Source organism: Chaetura pelagica, unplaced genomic scaffold, assembly GCF_000747805.2.
Source record: "Chaetura pelagica isolate M959 unplaced genomic scaffold, ChaPel_1.0 scaffold53, whole genome shotgun sequence".
In the NCBI taxonomy this organism is placed as follows: domain Eukaryota; kingdom Metazoa; phylum Chordata; class Aves; order Apodiformes; family Apodidae; genus Chaetura; species Chaetura pelagica.
This window is the reverse complement of record NW_009952880.1, coordinates 4,379,262-4,396,788: the sequence shown is the minus strand read 5'-3', so window position 1 is coordinate 4,396,788 and position 17,527 is coordinate 4,379,262. Positions and strand designations below refer to the sequence as shown.

The following is a 17,527-nucleotide window of genomic DNA, read 5'->3' as shown; positions in this document are numbered from 1 at the left end:
CATGATCATCTAGCACCAACTCACTAACATTCTAAGTTTCTGGCATGCAAGATAATTACCATTATTTGTTGTGTCAACTGGTCGTGTACATTTTTTTTTTCTCATTTAATATCAGAACCTGTAAACATCTTTCATGACAGGTTGGGCACCTGGAGAAAAGGGCAAACAAAGATGCACACAAAATGTTTCCCTTTTTAAAGCAGTTCATTGAGAAGGTTTTTTCCCATTCGCCCTTTTGCGTACTGGAGTCTTGAGGCTCCTTTTGGCTACATTCCTTGGGAAGCGACTAATTCCTGGGGATCTCAGTTCAACGGCTTCCATCTCTTCTCGAACAGGAGTGAACTCTGGTTGAGCAAGATGAGGTGATGGATAGGAGGACTGGGAGTATGGGGATGGTAAGGGGTATGACCCGTGAACTGCGTACGGCTGTTGCTCACCATCATAAAGGTCCTCGGGGTCATAGATTTGGTAGGAGTTATGTGGCAACTGCACTACTGGGATGTCTTGATCAGTTGGCTCACCGTATCCACCTTAACCCACCACCACCAAGAGCATTCATATGGTTAACACAGGAGAAGGGGAGTAGAAAATTAAAGCACTCATTAGGAAATTGACATTTAATATTTAGATATATTTATATATAATGTGTGTGAGTATATATATCATCTTTAAATACACATCTTTTACTCACATGAAAGAACAGTGAAAACATTTAACAAAATTAATAAGCTGGAGCAATTGGAAACCCACCAACAGACAGCCAAGTTAGTTGGAAACCACCACCAGAATTTGTCAAATGTCCAGTTGTAATACTGTGCTTATTATATACACTGCACGTTCTGCCTGCTTTAGCTTGCTCCAATTATGGTCTAGAATACAGGATCAACAGGCAAAATGGGTCAGGCAGTACTTTTTAGCAGTGCAAGGAAGCTAAGTGCATGTACAGCAGCTAGTCAGTTCATTAGTGGTAGTCAATATCGTTGCTGGAAAGCACAGAGCAGTTCAGCATCCATCTCTGACCTTCAGCCAAATGAGACCTGAACCAGAATGAGCCTTTCACCTTCTGGATTGGTAGCCATTGTAAGGGATGGGGCCTTCAAACAGGAAATGAACAACAGGGAGGGGAAGTGAGGAGGAAAGGACAGGAAGAGATGACAACAAAAACATTCAGGTAAGTAAAACATACAAATCAGCTCACGGGCAGATTAAACAACATCAAACAAATATGCCTTGTATGTAACACTTGTAGTAACTAGTGCTTTACTAATCAATTTCAGTTTTAGGTTGGGTGACATAATTTTGGTAATTGTGTTCACTTCCTCCCCATGGCCTCTCTGTGCTACAACGAGGTGGGAAAGTAAGACATAGAGAAGATTTAGAAAGACTAATTTTCTCCAGATTGCTTCACTGGTTAATGATGGACACGTGCATCCCTGTGTCAGGTTACACTACCAGGGGTTTAGTAAGGATCATGCTCTCATGCCATTCGGAGGCAACATGGAAGAGGAAGTCAAGCAACACAGTTGAAAAACTACAAATGTAAAAAAACTGCTGTCAGGAGCATTAGGAGGTGGGGGATCAACACACAGACTGTTCAGCTGAGGTGGGTCAGGCTTGTACAGCTACACAAACACATACCAGACAAAAACCCACTATGTGGGATCCGTTTTAGAGCCGGGATCAGATGGCAGACTTTCTTTGGTCGCTAGGCTGGGATGATCACTTCATGCTGCAGCCCCACAAAGTGCAGCAGCACTGGACGTTTTTAGGGGGCTACCACATTTTAACACAAGTAGCCTCCATCTTACTTTGGCTGTGAGAAGATGCCCCTGCAGAGGCCCCCCTGCCTCTGCAAACGGCAGCTGCCCCAGCTCCTGGCTACTCACCTCCCATGCCGTAACCAGCGCAGGAGGAGGGATCACAGTACCCTGGTGGGCCAGAAGAACCCTGGGAGCCTGGGGGTCCCGTGTGGCCAGCAGGACCCCGTGGGCCAGGAGATCCTGGTGGTCCTGGGCTGCCAGTTCGACTTTCTCCTGGAGGTCCTGTGTAGAAGAGGGAGATGAAAGATCTGAGCAATGTCTTTCATGGAGCAGTGAGCTGAGGCCACCTTGGCAGACCTGGTGCTTGGAAACTGTGACAGGCAGTGTGCTACAAACACTTCCAGGAGATAGTTTGAGCAGGGGCACTGAGCATCCTGGCTCCCAACTTGCTTGGGCAAGCTGGGGGAAAGGCTCCAGCCTTCCCCTGGCAAGGAAGATGAAGCAGCAGCCCAAGAAGAGACTTGTCAGGAGCAGGGAATTCTCCTCTCTGGCCACTGGTTTGTCTTCCTTGCCAGAGGCAGTTTTTAGCCAGAAATTTATACTACAGCAAATGTTCCACCAAGCATCAGATGTTAGGAAAGACAGTTTCATGGGGGGAGGACAGCCCTGGATGCTGCACAGCTCCTGATTCACCCACTCTCTTTCAATACAGCTTCTGGGTAACACCGTGCCTTGATACCAGTGCTTTAATAACCAGATTAGCTTAAAAAAAATGAATGCAATTTTATGCCTCTTTCAACAGGACCTGGATTTAGCCTTGGAGCTTTAAGCAACCTGATCTATTGAAAGGTGTCTCTGCCCATGCAGGGAGGTTGGAACTAGATGTTCTATAAGGTCCCTTCCAACCCAAATCCTTCTATGATTCTATGATCTCCTTCTCTGCTTTTTCAGGAGCTAAATATAAATCCCTGTGATTAATGTGCTTAATTAATATATGTTTTTCTCTGTCAAGTTATAGTTAGGTATGACGTTGAGTGAATGAGAAAACAAATGTCATTAACCCAGATTGATTTTTAACTCTTCCAGACCCCATCTTTGAACAAAATATTTTAAACATTAAAAATAAGGTTTTGGAGAAGCAGTTTATCACAGGGAATAGGAAAATAATCGTGTGACACCATCACATGTGACAACACAATGTCATATAACACAGTAAGAACATTGTAATGGTTACAGTGCCTGAACTACTGACTCTTCTGCTGCTTAACCCTTAGAAGTGGAGGACGGAGCCACACAGGTCTTAGCTGCTCTGCCCATGGGTCAGAGGGGTCTAGTCCAGATGCGCCAAATGTAACAACTTTACCTGTAGATCCTGGTGGGCCTCGGGGTCCTTGAGTTCCAACACCTGGGCTGCCTTTTTCTCCTTTCTCGCCTGGTAAACCTAAGGAAATAGTACTCAACTGAGTCACATTTTGAACAAAATTCTGTGCAGTGTTTATTATTTTTTAACCAGAATTAGAGTTTCATATGTTATTTTTTATCTAAAAACAGATGGCAGAGAAGGAAGGAGGTAAAAATAAATAAATATTTCATTCTTTTTCCCTCCCTTCCCTGACAGCCTCTCAAGGGAAACATGGCATTCATGGGGTCTTAAACATTCTTGCTGCCATGGTGGTTTCATCGAGGTGGTATGCAGAGGCATCAGCCAGTTTCCAGGCTACAATGCCTGTTGGAAAGCTGCCTCAGTTGTACCAAGGTACAACTATTGCAAGTCAGAAGAATCCTCAGAGCCTTGCAAAGCTGCCATAAATTACTGTGTGGCCCAGAAGAGTCAAATTTTTAATGCAGCAGCCAGTTTGCCTTCAAACATTCACCCACCAAACCCTGGTTCAGCACAAGATGGTTCTATGCATAAACGGGGAGAGTTACTGTGGGTTATTGCAGAGTCTTGCTAAAAACAAGAAAGGAGTTTCAGCACAGGCAAAATCTGCCTCCCCAAAATGAAGCCCAACCTAAGAGGTTCCCAGCCCCAAAACTCTGCTGTTCCAACATGCACAGCCATTTAGTTGTGCTCCCATGTTTGCTCATGGCCCTGAATTTCTTTGGGTCTGATCAATGGAGATCACAGATCTTGTAATTCAGCAAAGGCACAACCTTTTTCCAGCTTTCCATCTCCTTCTGCACTGCTACTGTGGCATCCTATAAAAACACTTTCTATGCACAGCGATCACAATGAGTAGTGTCAAATTCAAGTAGGTGTCAAAACTACAAATTCCAGAACTTGAGTTTCCACTGGTGACTTGGAAACTCTCCTAAAGTATGTGTTTGATTTGGATGGTTCAAAGACACAAAATCCAGACTGGTTTGTGGGACCTTCCCCCCATTTTCCAGACCTCCCAGCACTGGTAATTGCTCTCATTGCTTCACAGCTTCCACACTTTCAGAGTCAAAGCCAACAAAGAGCACCTTCAAAAAAGCAAAGGAGAAAGAAAACAGCTGCTACCCTTGATGGGATAGTATCTACAATTTCAACTGACTGGCCTTCTTCCTTCCCTTCTGCTCAGTTAACTATTACCTCTTAGGGAAAAACATCTGGAAGACACCCCATTTTTGCAAGGAGACACAGCAGATTTTTTTTTTTTTCTTCCTAAGCTAATTTCTGATGGAAGCAAATAAATAAGAACAGACACCTAATTGTGTGTGTGTGTGTGTGTGGGAAGTAATTAAAACCCATCACTGGCAAAGAATGGCTCACAGAGTTCACAAAGTAAGTCTAATGAATTACAGGGGATTTGGTATTCACTGAGGAGTTCTAGGTCTTCTACATAAAAGGTGGCTTCCAGGGCAACACACCAGGTAGCCCAACCAACATGAAAAACACTGCAGTGACATTCTGAGTAGATTGATTTTACCCAAAGCAGGATGAGCTCTTTGTCTTATCTCTACAAGGCCTTTTGCCACTATCCTGGCATAGTTTGAGTGTTTTGTGTTTCCATATTGTATCTTTTATTTCCTTTGATTACAGAATTTTGTTCTTGAGTTAAAAAAAAACACATGTCTTTTGGTGACCAGTTATCATAGAGAAATGATACTTCTCAGCATTTTCCATTAGGGGGTCTCCAAAGCTCTCCAGGTATCTCTAGTAACATGTATTTCACAGGAGAAACATGTTACTACCAAGAGGAGAAACACCATAGAGGAGAAATACCATGGCCAAAATAGATAAGCAGGAAGTGGCAAAAGAGAACAGGTGTGACAATCTGGGTGATGTTTGTACCATTTTTTTGCAAATAGTAGGTATTCTTCTGTTGCTTCCAGAGGATCACAGAATCACACCAAAACAGAGAATATTAGGGCTTGGAAGGGGCCTCTGGAGATCATCTTGTCCAATGCCCCCTGCCAGAGCAGGTTCACCTAGCGCAGGTTGCACAGGATGGTGTCCAGGCAGGTTTTGAATGTCTCCAGAGACGGAGCCTCCAAAACCTCTGTGGAGAACCTGTTCCAGAGCAAGGTCGTGTGTGCCTCATCCCTGAATTTATGGATATTAGGATATTTATACAATAATTACAAAAAATGAAAACTTTGGTTGTCCTTACCATTTTAGTCATTTGATGCCTACAAGGCTGCAGCAGTTTCTTCGGAGTCTTAACATGGCCCCCTATCTATGTCAGCATGTGTTAGAAGCATTACCAAATATTCCACTGACCAGTGTGAGAACACAAGTGCCAGGGTGCTCCCCAGAATGTGCTCTGACCTGGAGACTCTTAACTCGTGCTTCTAAAACATGTTGATTTGATTACCATAGTTCTTCATTTCCTGAAGCACCTGCCAAACTTATTGTCAAATTCTTGCTTGTATCATGCTGAATAGCCAGAATTCTGATCACACATGCTTGTTATTCCCTGACTGGTTCTTCACTCTAGGGATACCTCACAGTGATATACAAGGGCCTGGAATTCTTGTCACTGTAGGCTGGGCTCTCTTTGGCTGGTTTAATACTTTCACCCATGCTTACTATGCCACTCAACGTGAGGTGAGTACGTCCTCCATGGTTTCACATCTTAGGTGAATTTCTCAAAACTACCTGTAACCACTAGTCTCAAAACCTACACAGCTGCCACAAAATTAGCTTTTCAAACTAGCATTTTGTCTTGGCAACAGAATGAAGCCAAGTCCAGTGTGCACAACTCAGTTAAGCACCTACACTCACTCTAGAGTACCTGAAGAGACCAAGTCATTTAGGATAGGTTACAGAAGCCAGAGTGCTAAGGTGGCCACAAGGAATGAAAGAAATGCTGAAGGGATACATGCCATGAATGTACTTCCCTCTGGGAAGAGCTCCCAGAGCTGACTGACCAGGGCACATGTTTTACCTCTCTATCTACCTATCTAGAGAAAGAGGTAAACACGTGCACACTGAAACATGTAAAACTATAACACTGTCATGATACCACTAGTTTATACAAGTCCTAGTCTGGGTAAGAGGCCAGCAGGGTTTCAGGGCCGGTGGTCAATAGGGTTTCAGGGGTCTCCTCTCCCCTTCTCTAGTGCCATTTCATTTTGCCACCACATTTGAGCCCCCTGGAAAAGTCCAGATCTCATTCCACAGTGCAGACAGCAGCAAAAAGTGGCTTTGCCACGCTGAAACCCATCACATGCATATTTCTAGATGATGGCATATAGCTGAAACCCAGAAATCTTGGATGTTCAAGTGCAGACAATCCTGATAATGTGACTTGGATACATGACGGTATGTTCTCTCCCCTACTCAATGGCTCTGACTGCCACCTCAGGGTGCATTAGGCCATAAAAGGTTAAGAAAGCTCCTCAAAAAACTTAGCAGGGAGAGGGAGGTCTTGTTTCAGATCTTATTCCAAGATCTAGTAACCAAAACACAGATGAGGATATTGATCAAACTGGATCACAAGATCATCTGTCAGTAGTGGCAGTCAGGAAGGAAAGGAATACAACTTGAAATTTCCTGAAATTATGTGCTAGCCATTGGGACACATGCTGGAGAGGAACTAGCACCACCATTTCCTCTATCAGGACTCCTTCATATCTAATCTTCCTAGTTTTGATCTTGCTTGCACACCACAGCTTTCTCTTACAACTAAACAAGTTCCTACCAGCCTTTTACAGGTAGATAATGAGCTATCTCTGGCCAAACTACAAGGTTACTAACAGCAATGTGGCCAGGTTGATGAAGGTGTAGCCTTGAGCTAATACAACCTTGTTGCTAAGGATGGGCTCAGCACTCTCAATACAACCCCTCTGGCGACCTCAGAACAACAGAGCAAATCTGTGTCTGACTGCTGTGTACAGCACAGAGCTGCACACCTACTTGAGCTCACAGCTGTACAAAATGCCTGTTGGTCTTCAGACTGGTTTAGACTTTCAGATTATAGTGTGTTCAAAAGGTAAGTTTCAGAAATTTTATATCCATATGCTTTGGTATCCTTAGCCCCTGCATCTCACTAAAGGTCAATGGGTTTTCAGTGTGATTACTCAGGCATCTTGAAATTTGCTAACATCTTTTCTTTTGGGAGTTTTAGCAATGCAATGCATGGGATTCCTGTTTCCAGAAACTCTCTTCCAAGTCCAGTATGACTGTCCTGTTTGCTATCCAGTATTTGGTTGGCAGAGATTGCTGTTTCCTTCAGAAGCACTATCCAGAACCTCTGGTGAATGACTGCAGCCCTAGGTGGCAGATATATGCTCTAACCTACATTTGTATTTCTGGGGGAACCTGACAAAAACAACACAACATCTGTGATCAACAACTGAATTCCACCCATTCTAAAGACAAATTTCCCAGGTAAACCTCTTGTCCTGCATTCCAGTGTTTCCACATACCTGAAATTTGCTTTGCCTTGGCTTCAAACATATGGAGAGACTCCTGCTGCAATTCAACTACTTCTGCTGCAGGCCTTTCACCACGGTGAACTCATCTAAATTGTCTCTTACCACACATGCCTTGTAAGGAAATCCTTGCCATTTGCAAAAGGCAAAGTCTGTACATGTGGATTGCTTTGTTCATAAGATGGACCCATGATAACAATCTGGAACCCAAACAGATGTTTTGTACAAGGACCACTGCTTATCCTGCTCTACAATAACATCACATGGTGAATTCAAAGACAATTGCCACCATGTTTTCAAATCACAGCCTCCCATGCACTCAATCGTTATTATTCTTTACACATGCTAGAATACACACCCATATGTGATGTTCACAGAATAAACTGCAGTAAGAAATTATAAATATGGAACAAATCTACTGAAGCTAAGAACAAAATGTTCATTCTGGAACAAGTTATGAAGCTCTCGTGCAGGCAAACCTTTGAAATCACATGGATATCAAATTCCTAAAGCAAACATACTGAAGGCCAAGATACAAGTCTGCTTCAAGTTTCTTTTAGTCTGATTTCCAGTGAAGTTTACCCAAGTGAAAGAGAACATAAACACTGAAGAAAAAATACACTACTCCTGAGGCAAAACTCACACGAGTTAAAAATTGAGCTTCCCTACTGGACTTTTCATCAAAGCTCTTTAGCAAGAGGAAGTTAACAGATTCACAGATCTCTTGGTCAGAGTTAATGACTCCCATCTATAAATGACCCAACATTCAAAATTCACCCACTTTGCTTTCTATCAAGGTCATCTTTGCATTTCATCAGAGCAAAGTTTACAGAAAGCCAACCAGACCAGACATCACTCTCCAAGTAAGTTACTGCAATTGTTAATCACTCTCAAGGACAAACGTTTCTATCAAACTTTGTCACTACAGTTAGTGGCTTCCAATTCTAGTAACTGTTTTCTGTTTGTGCTCTGGACACACTTCAGCAATGTCATTGAACTGTCTCCCTTTTTACTCTTAACCACTTTTTAATGCCTTGTCCCCATCCAAAATAAGCAGTGGCTTTGGTTCAGCCCCATGGAGACCACAAGCAACTGAAATCAATTATCTCCAACGCTCTGCTAAAGATATCTCTGATAGTTATTAAAAACAAAATGAAGATCATTAATACATTCTCTAGCAAAGACAATTAAATGTACAAGGTTACTATAAGAAAGGAAACCTCAGGTACTGCTTATCTATTTTTTCCTTTAAGAGAATACTGTCCTTTAAGGAGAACTGCATATTGCAATTAAGAAAAATTAAACTGTTACAAAAAATATCCCCTTTCAAAGATGTTCAGTTGTAACCATTATATTATATAACACCAGGTGCTTGTTTTTTGTTGTTGCTTTTTTTTTTTTATTTATCCAGATGAAGCTAAAATTGGAAATAAAAATATTTAATTAACTCAACTGGCAGAAGTTCCATATAATTCTACTGCAATTTTGCTGTAAGAGCGGTAAACAGGTAGCTTTTGATAGCACATGTTCCACTAATTCTTTCATGTGAAGCCAGAGAGGAAATATGGATGAAGCTGTACTTCAGAACAGCGACTTTCCCTGACAGCTTAGGTATTTATAATATTTTAATCACAGTGGGATGGAATGAGTAGCCCAAGTTTTGCACATCACTTCAGAACACATCATAAGAGCAGAAGTCCACCCAACAGTAGAAGAACAACTGCATTTTCACAGCATCTGAAAGGTAGCACTGCTTCAGCATAGTTTTTACTACAGTTTTTACATTTTCCTCAAAGTTGAGAATGCTACCCATGTTTTTTAAAAATAACTGGGAAAAAAAAAAAAAAAAAAGTAGGGAAAACCCACACTAAATCTTTGGGTTTTTTTAATTTGCAGAAGTACAACTACTTCCTGAGAACTCAGAACCAGACACTAGTTTTTATGTCCCAATTCATAAAAATAACATCAAAACAAAAGATGCTCAAACTAGAAGAAACAAAAATAGAAACCAGTGCTGTGCACTAGTTAAAATAAAAATAGAGGAGAATGCTCTGAATAATCCACGTTTGGGTTTGTTTTTTTACAAAGTCCTATATTTATGCAAATATGTAAAACAGCAAAATTCAAGTAGTTTATCTGGGATTATGTACTACAGGAGACTGATAGCACAATGTAGCCCTCTATATCGTTAAATCACTGGGCCAATTCAAATGGCCTGTTGCTGCACCAATAAAATGTTAACAGTGCTACCACATACTGAGATTGCCTGGGACGTTTCTTTTCACATCATTACAAAAATACAACAATTAAGGCCCCACAGTGTATGGCTAAACCAACAATCAACTGGGAAAACTAAATAACAAATGTCAGTGTGATCCTAATCTGTTCACTTATGTCTACACTGGAAAAAATAGATCTTAGCTGGCAACAGACTTTGAGAACTGAATCTGTCAGGATAATGACTTCTCCTTTCTCAGTGAGGTGGTCTTTCTTGGAAGAACCAGCTCAGTGTGTTACTAGTGAGAGAATTCATCCAGGAATGGGACACTCTGGACCTAGAAGTTCAAGTGAAGGTTTCTAGCTGAATTCCAGGACACTGTCTCAGCCCAAACCTTCTTCCAAAATATTTGATTAATGCTTGGCAGAGTGACAAGGTAAACAAGGGAAAATAAGGTATTGGCCAGGCTAGCAGGGAAGTTCACTTATGTCAAGATCCCTCATTGCTGATATTTCCCAGTAAAGCTCTCCTTGGCAAGTGATGTCTAACCAGTTCCACACGCTGCTTTCAGAAGTTTCCTCTTTTGACAGGCTGGGATTGAATGGGTGGTGGAGAAGAGAGCAGGGAAGGAGGAAATGTCCATCTTCCTCCCACCTTTTCTCTTCCCACTCTACCAACACTTTGCCATTCAGCTCAGAGACAGTAAGAGGTTCTTGCAGTAATCCAAATAATTTGAGGGGAAAAAGGAAACCCTCTACTAAATAAACAAACCAGTATTTTTTCCTCTTCTAATGTCTATTGCTTTTTTAGTACACCCAACAGACACTGACGTCACTGTTGCAGTGTATTGTCTCTACTTAAAGGTGGAGGCTGATTTTCAGAGTTGCTAACCTGTCACTGGTTTGGAACATTAAACTGACTTCATATATAACCAAAACGCTGAAGACAACAGCAAAAAGAAACACATAATCCATAAAGACTTCAAAGTGACTGGCTGGAGATCTTCAGGACACAATTATATATTGTGACTTGCTGAACACATCAAATTCCAACAATGCTTCAGAAGAAAGGGATGGAGTTGGAGTTCACTTACCCTCCTCTGTCACTGGAAACTAAAAACCCTTCCATCCAAAAGTAGAGAAATTCTAGTCTGCCACTTCATTGTATGATATGTAGTTAGGAATCAAGTGAGAACTGGTAACACACAAGGAATTTCCAGTCAACCTCCAGAAGCATGACGCTGGTGTAAATACTTATTACTTTTCACTGCTGCATGTTGGGGTTAACTTAGAGCAACTCCTTAGAAATGGATTCTGAAATATCCCAAGGGTCTGTACAACTCAAAAGTCACCTTTGTGTTAAATAAACTGCTCCTACATCAAGTATACTATCAATATAAAATTTCAGTTCCTTCTGAAGAAATTAAGTGCTCAAGGACTAATAAATTCCATTTTTTCCTAGGTTCTGAATGAGCTCTGTCCTCATCCTTCCAGGTTCTGTGAAAGGCTCTGGTTACATTAACGTCCTAAAAGCCATTTTCATTCAAATAAAGCAAATTATTTTGTCTTCAGGTTTACACACAGATTCTCTTTTCTAAAGGCAACATCATTTCAAGCTATAAATACTCTAAAACATTCCCAACATTTGGCATCACATTTTATGAAAATCTGCAGAGTCCTGGCAGACTGATTATAGTACTTGACGTACACTTGATAAGTGCTTGCCCTCTACCAAGTATGAAAGTCCCCACAAGCACTACCTGCCAACATCAATCCCTTCTGACATCAGTTTTCTGTAGAAACAGAAATGAATAATATTCTTTTTAAACATGCTTTTACTCTTTCTGTACTCACTCTACTGCCAATGCTGTTTTCCAGATTTTATCAGCAGTGAGTTAACCCAAACCATGTTTCATTTAAATTACTATAAGAAATCACTCTGTGATTTCATAATAGTACAACAAATATAATGGAATATATATGCTAAATGCCAGGCAGGTTTCACTTTTTTGTAGCCTGGCATTTTGGTTCCTCCATTCCTGAAGGCCCAGCAAAATATTCTGTGTACTTAAACAGGTCCTGCTTGAGAAGCCATTTAAAATACACTAGTAATTTAAGGAACTACCCTGAAATCTGTATTCAGTCTATCTGGGTCACGCCTTTTAAAGTCAGTTCCTCACTTGCTATCTCTTCCAATTTTCTATCCTATTTGCCTCCCACACTCTCATTCCTCCTTTTTCTGGACAGTGTCTGGTCTTTGCTCAGCTGGAGCAGGCAGCAGCACGACTAGGAGGATGGTACCCTAAACCTTGCCTGTTTTTCCCAAGAAGGTAATTAGAGTTACAGTCTTGAGGGGAAGAAAGAACCCAGAGACTCAGAAGTTCACTCAAAGACTTTCTTTTCAAAACAATGCTTTGACTCTGGTCATCATGGCTACTGTGAACTGGAACTGTTAAACTCCTGAAATGAACAGCCTTCATAGCAATTAATTTTAAAAATCCCATTTTAGATTTTGTAACAGCAACACCAATTCCTCACTCTTGAATATCACATATGTCTCTTGAGTTTTTGGTCATGTCCTTGTGTGATGGTCTTCACAATGCTGCTTCACAAGCACCTTCACAATTACAGATCAACTCAGTACTACCTCTGTCAGCACTACTCTGGAAAAAAAATCCTAGTTTTTCAACCCTGCTCCCTTCAGACTATCACAATTTAGAAATCCTGAAACTGACATATTTAAAGTTTTGCAGGAAAGTTCAGTTTTTCCCCAAGGCAAATCTCTCAGTTTTGTAGCTGCCGTTTCCAAAAGCTCCTTTGCTTACACATTCACAGGTTCAGCTTACTTCGGAGTCCTACCAAGCATGATGTGATGTGATGCACCCAATGAGATGACACCAATCTTCAGCAGTTTAGGCATTTAATCTCTGTCTGATCCTGACAAATCCTATCTGGTAAAGGCAGCATAACCTGCACAAGTGAAAGTCTCCAGAGCTTTCATCACGGCCTGTGTTGAGCTCATCACTCAACCAGTGACAAAGCTGTTCTCACATTTATTCAGGAGACAAAAGCCACTGGAATGTATCAGGAAAGGGAGGTATGTTTTTTTGTATGTGAAGTATGAATCCTACCTCTTTCTCCTGGTCTTCCTGGTTGACCAGGACTTCCTGGAAATCCTTGCATGCCTGGTGATCCTTGTTCACCCTGTGGCCCTGGAGACCCTGGCCTCCCTGGCTCACCAGGAGGTCCTGCGATGGTTCGTGTTGAGACAGACTGGCTTGGAATCTGGTTCAGAATTGAGTTGTATCTTGCCATATGACCTGTCAGGAAATAATGCCCTTATTTTCAAATTGCAGAGGAGAATCTGGTTCAGCTAAGTTTGAACAGAGCACTGGTAGGCTCAGCCTCTGTTGTGCTTTGATAATATGAAGTTATGCTCTTGTTGGTGGAGAAACAGTGGTTTAGGGAGTATACAAAACCAGGGAAGAACTATTGTGCAGAATTTTATTTCCTTGTTTTGAAGGGGTTTGTGCTTCGCATTTTACATCTATAAAATTTAAATGGTTACAGCAGAAGCTTCAGTATACTAGAATAGATTGGAGACAATTCAGGCTTTTTTTAGATGACTGATGCTAATCAGCTCTAATTGGACATCAGTCCATTTGAACATAAATTTAGTCAGAACATAGACCCCGACTGTCTAGCCTAAAATGATCCATTCTAGAGACAGAAACTGTTGATGGACTTACCCTGGATGAGTTGTTCACACACTTGCCGAGCAACAGCACGTACCATTGCTTGGGACTGGAGATCACCCTAGGGACAGCAACAGCAGTGTCAGAACACAAATGTTTGCATAATTTCAGTCTTGAAAACACTTGGAGCAATGAAAGACATTTATTATCCCTGAGATATTATATCCTTATAGATGAGAAAAAGGGCCAAAAAAGTTTTGGGATTTCCCATTACTGTATTTGGCCAGCAAACAGCGGTCAGAGAAGATTACCCTAGTGAGAGACTGGGGGACATATTTAATGCTACGTACTTCTCACCTTCAAAACATTACTGTAACTGTGTATAAGACAATATCTGGAAAAGAAGGAAAGTGTGCCTGACTGCACAGAGAAAATTACTGTGCCTGCAAACTCAGAGAAACAGAAATTGTTAGAGGAAGCTTTTTATGAGATAGAAGATCAGACAGGAACATGGCTCACATAACCATAGACTTACCCGCTCACCCCTTTCGCCCTTAGCTCCAGGAGGACCCTATGAAAATATTCAACACAAAATAAATTCTCATTGTGATCTTCCTCAAAATTATAAAGCCTAAAGTCTTCCTTGCAGATCACACCATAAGGAGAAAAACAAAACGAGGAACAAATTTCAGGAAGCTATGTGACAATAACAAAGATATGTTTTCTATTTCGGTATTCAACAAAATGTTGACCTTTGGCAACTACTTGGAGACAATTACTTTCTTGGGGGTTTGTCTCATACTGAATTATCTCGTTTAAAATGTCAGCAAGAGCAGGCCACCACATGATGCATTTCACATGGCTGGAAGAGGTCTAATCATCACTGAGTATGAGGAAGGCTGATGGGAGACAAAGCATCATGTGTAGCATATGCTGCACTGAAACTCTGCATCCGCTCTGAATATAGTCAGCGTTGGGATTAAACTGCATAGAAAATTAAGTATGATATTAAAGATAACATAATACTCTAATGGTGGCAAGGATCATTATGGATTGGAACAAGTTGTCTAAGGCAGTTACAGTTTCACCAATGGAAGTTTTTGGAGTAGGCTAAACATCTCAGGAACATCTGAAGCGAGGAAAGGGCTGCATGAAGAAGCAACCAGCTGACTGATGCATGGTTAAAGCACAGCTTATTCTATTCTGGGAAGGAAGAAAGTCCTACAAAGACTGCAAGATTATTTCTAACTCTCTTCTCTACTACTCTACTTACTGGGAGAGACAGTTACTGAAATGGAATAGTTTTTTACCAACCCTAGATGTTGTTTTTCAGAACTACAAGAGTCTAAACATTCACAGCAGAGGTCTCGCATGACCCACAGAAATATCCACACTCTAAGAAATTTAGTTCAATTATCTGGAACGTGTGTTTGGACAGGAACTGAACAGTCAGCATGTTATATATTAATAGTAATAAGTTCCATAGCTCATCAAATCTCCTTAGCAGATTTCATGATTACACTTAGAAACTATGCAGAACTGGGCATTAGGTTATCATCTTTGCTTATATATTATCAATCATTTCATTTCCACTTAACCAAATAAAAATGCTTGTGTTGGACTGAATATCCAAATCTAACTGGATTTTGAAAAAAAAAAAGTAAAAAATATTCTTCAAATCAAGTCAGAAGTACATACTGTAACAGTCTGATGCATTTAAAAATAAAATAGAACATTCACAGGAAAAAAATTGACCAGACATTCTAATTAACCACTTAGTCATTTGTTTAAATTTGAATACACAATATTATCTGAACTGTTACAGAGAAAAAGAGGTTCCTCTTTGACATAATTTACACACTCATTTTATAATTGTATTCCTTTATTCTTGTTAAAGTGGGTTGGGTTTATTTTAATAATAAAGAAAATAATAACTTGATTACAAAATCACCATTAGAGGTTCCTAATAATTATTTTCAGAACTGAAGATTAATTTGCTACCCAATGGACGTGATGGTCAAATTTAAAATAACACTCTAGGAGAAGTCCTGATCATTATTTGTAATGTAAACCCAGAGTCACCAGGAAAGTCAGGTCTTTTTTATTCATGCAATGTTTTCACAGTTTGAAACTCAGAATAATACTTTGGAAATATTCAGGTTAATAACTGGCATACTTCAATTTCCTGAGAGTTGCTTGAAGGGCAAGGAAAAAAAGGAGAAACCAATTACACACAGACTACAAATTCCCATACTGTTATGTTTTTCACTTCTCTGTCTTAATCTTGTGTTTTGACTCTCTAATCCCTATATTTCAAATGTCATATGTAAGATCAATAAGTAAATTTAATTATGAAGAATAAACAAAGACCAACAGGGTATTTCACTTAGCCAGTAACTGCAAACAGCTCATAAGCTATAAATACTGAGGAGCTCTGTAGAACACTGAAGCCAGGATCAGAAACCAATTAATCTACAAAAATATAGCAATATTCATAATTTTTACTCACAGGAGCTCCAACGTCACCTTGTGGACCCTGGCTTCCAGTAACACCTGGAACACCTGGAGCACCAGGTATGCCCTGTATGGAAAAAAAGAAAGAAAATACTTACTGGTGATGACAATCAGCAGCCATGAATCCTGATAAGAGAAATAACTGCCTAATGGAGAGGAAGTTCACAAAGCAGACAGAACACAGACAGTTCTGCAAGTCAAAGAATGGAGAGGCTGGGAGGTTGGACTAAGTAGTACATCTTGCAGGAAAAAGAGCACTGAAAGTGAAGCTCTGAGAAAAGCACTCACAAAAAATGGATTTGTTGCTTGCTTTCTGAAAGAGAGACAGATTGCTGAATGGCAAGACTAAATCCTGTTGATGTTACTACCGTATTCAGGGGACTGACTCAGAAAATTCTTTGTAAAAAGAACAGGATTCCTTGGAGGATACTAAGTATCATCAGCAGTTTCACCTAGCATCTTAAACCTACTAAGAAGGCATTGACTTTGCCTATCCGAGAAAGATGAGACTGATTCCAGAGGCCCTCTTGCTTTGAAGGTTGAATCTGACCTCTACTATCTTCCTTGATTGAGTGCATTTGATTACCTGCACTCACCTCCAGATCAAGCAAATTTGGCAACTCACTTCTTACCAAAGGAGTCTAGTTTAAAATGCTAAGGGAACCAATTCCCTTTATATACTGCAGTTACTTGACTAACAGCAAGCTACCAATCTACTGATGGAATAACTGTCTCCCCTTCCTGTGGGAGACATTTTTGCTTGAGCTAAGTAAGAGTGGAGAGAAATTACACTAGATAAGCAGCTCTCTGCCAAGCCTGTGCATCATGAGAATTTTAACTTCCAAGGAGAACCCTTGGCCTTAGTCTATCCGCTGAAGTCTAGATAACAGAGTGACCCACAATCCCCCAAAATCCTGCTGACTTTGACAGTAACAAATTCCATGGGCAATACTCACCACTGGGCCAGGAGGTCCTTGTGGGCCTGTGGGTCCATCTTTGCCAGGAAGGCCCTATAAGAGAGAAATATATGCAATTTTATCAGCTTTTTATATGTACCTTTGGAATCTGTTCCATTTAATGTAGAAGACTTTTTTTTCTTCCCCTTTTTCTTCATCTTCTCTTAAATTAAGAACCGGTGGCAGTACTTTTTTGGAAGCAAATTCCCTTTTTTGCCCTAGGTGAGTTTATTTCTAACAAGGAGCTATAGCACAGCTGATATTTTCTTTCAAATCCAACGAGTCTTATAATACTTTTGAAGGAAGAAGCAGCAAAACTCTTTATACAGGCAATTTTTACCTCTGAGTGAATTTCACTTACAACGCTGCTGCAGGGAGGTAAATGAGAGCGTTTGTTGTCAGGTTTCCCTGTCACAAGATGGGTCACACTTCTACATCTGTTCTCACTGGTTGAAACTATTCAAAGTCCCACTGATGAAGTGCTGAAAGATGACAACTGTGAGCCTATCTCTCTGTCCAGTAC

General features: G+C 40.7%; 1 protein-coding gene across 1 annotated transcript in view; it reads right to left on the bottom strand.

The window, feature by feature from the left end:
• Positions 1–204: 204 nt before the first annotated feature.
• COL14A1 (collagen, type XIV, alpha 1) overlaps positions 205–17,527 on the bottom strand; it is a 121,528-nt gene continuing 104,205 nt past the window's right edge. Inside the window, exons 39-46 of the mRNA XM_009995374.1 lie at positions 17,005–17,058; positions 16,044–16,115; positions 14,070–14,105; positions 13,589–13,655; positions 12,971–13,159; positions 3,124–3,201; positions 1,887–2,042; positions 205–530 (exon numbers count right to left, since the gene is read on the bottom strand). Of these exons, the coding sequence (XP_009993676.1) occupies positions 205–530; positions 1,887–2,042; positions 3,124–3,201; positions 12,971–13,159; positions 13,589–13,655; positions 14,070–14,105; positions 16,044–16,115; positions 17,005–17,058 (978 nt within the window). The remainder of the gene's footprint in view (positions 531–1,886; positions 2,043–3,123; positions 3,202–12,970; positions 13,160–13,588; positions 13,656–14,069; positions 14,106–16,043; positions 16,116–17,004; positions 17,059–17,527) is intronic.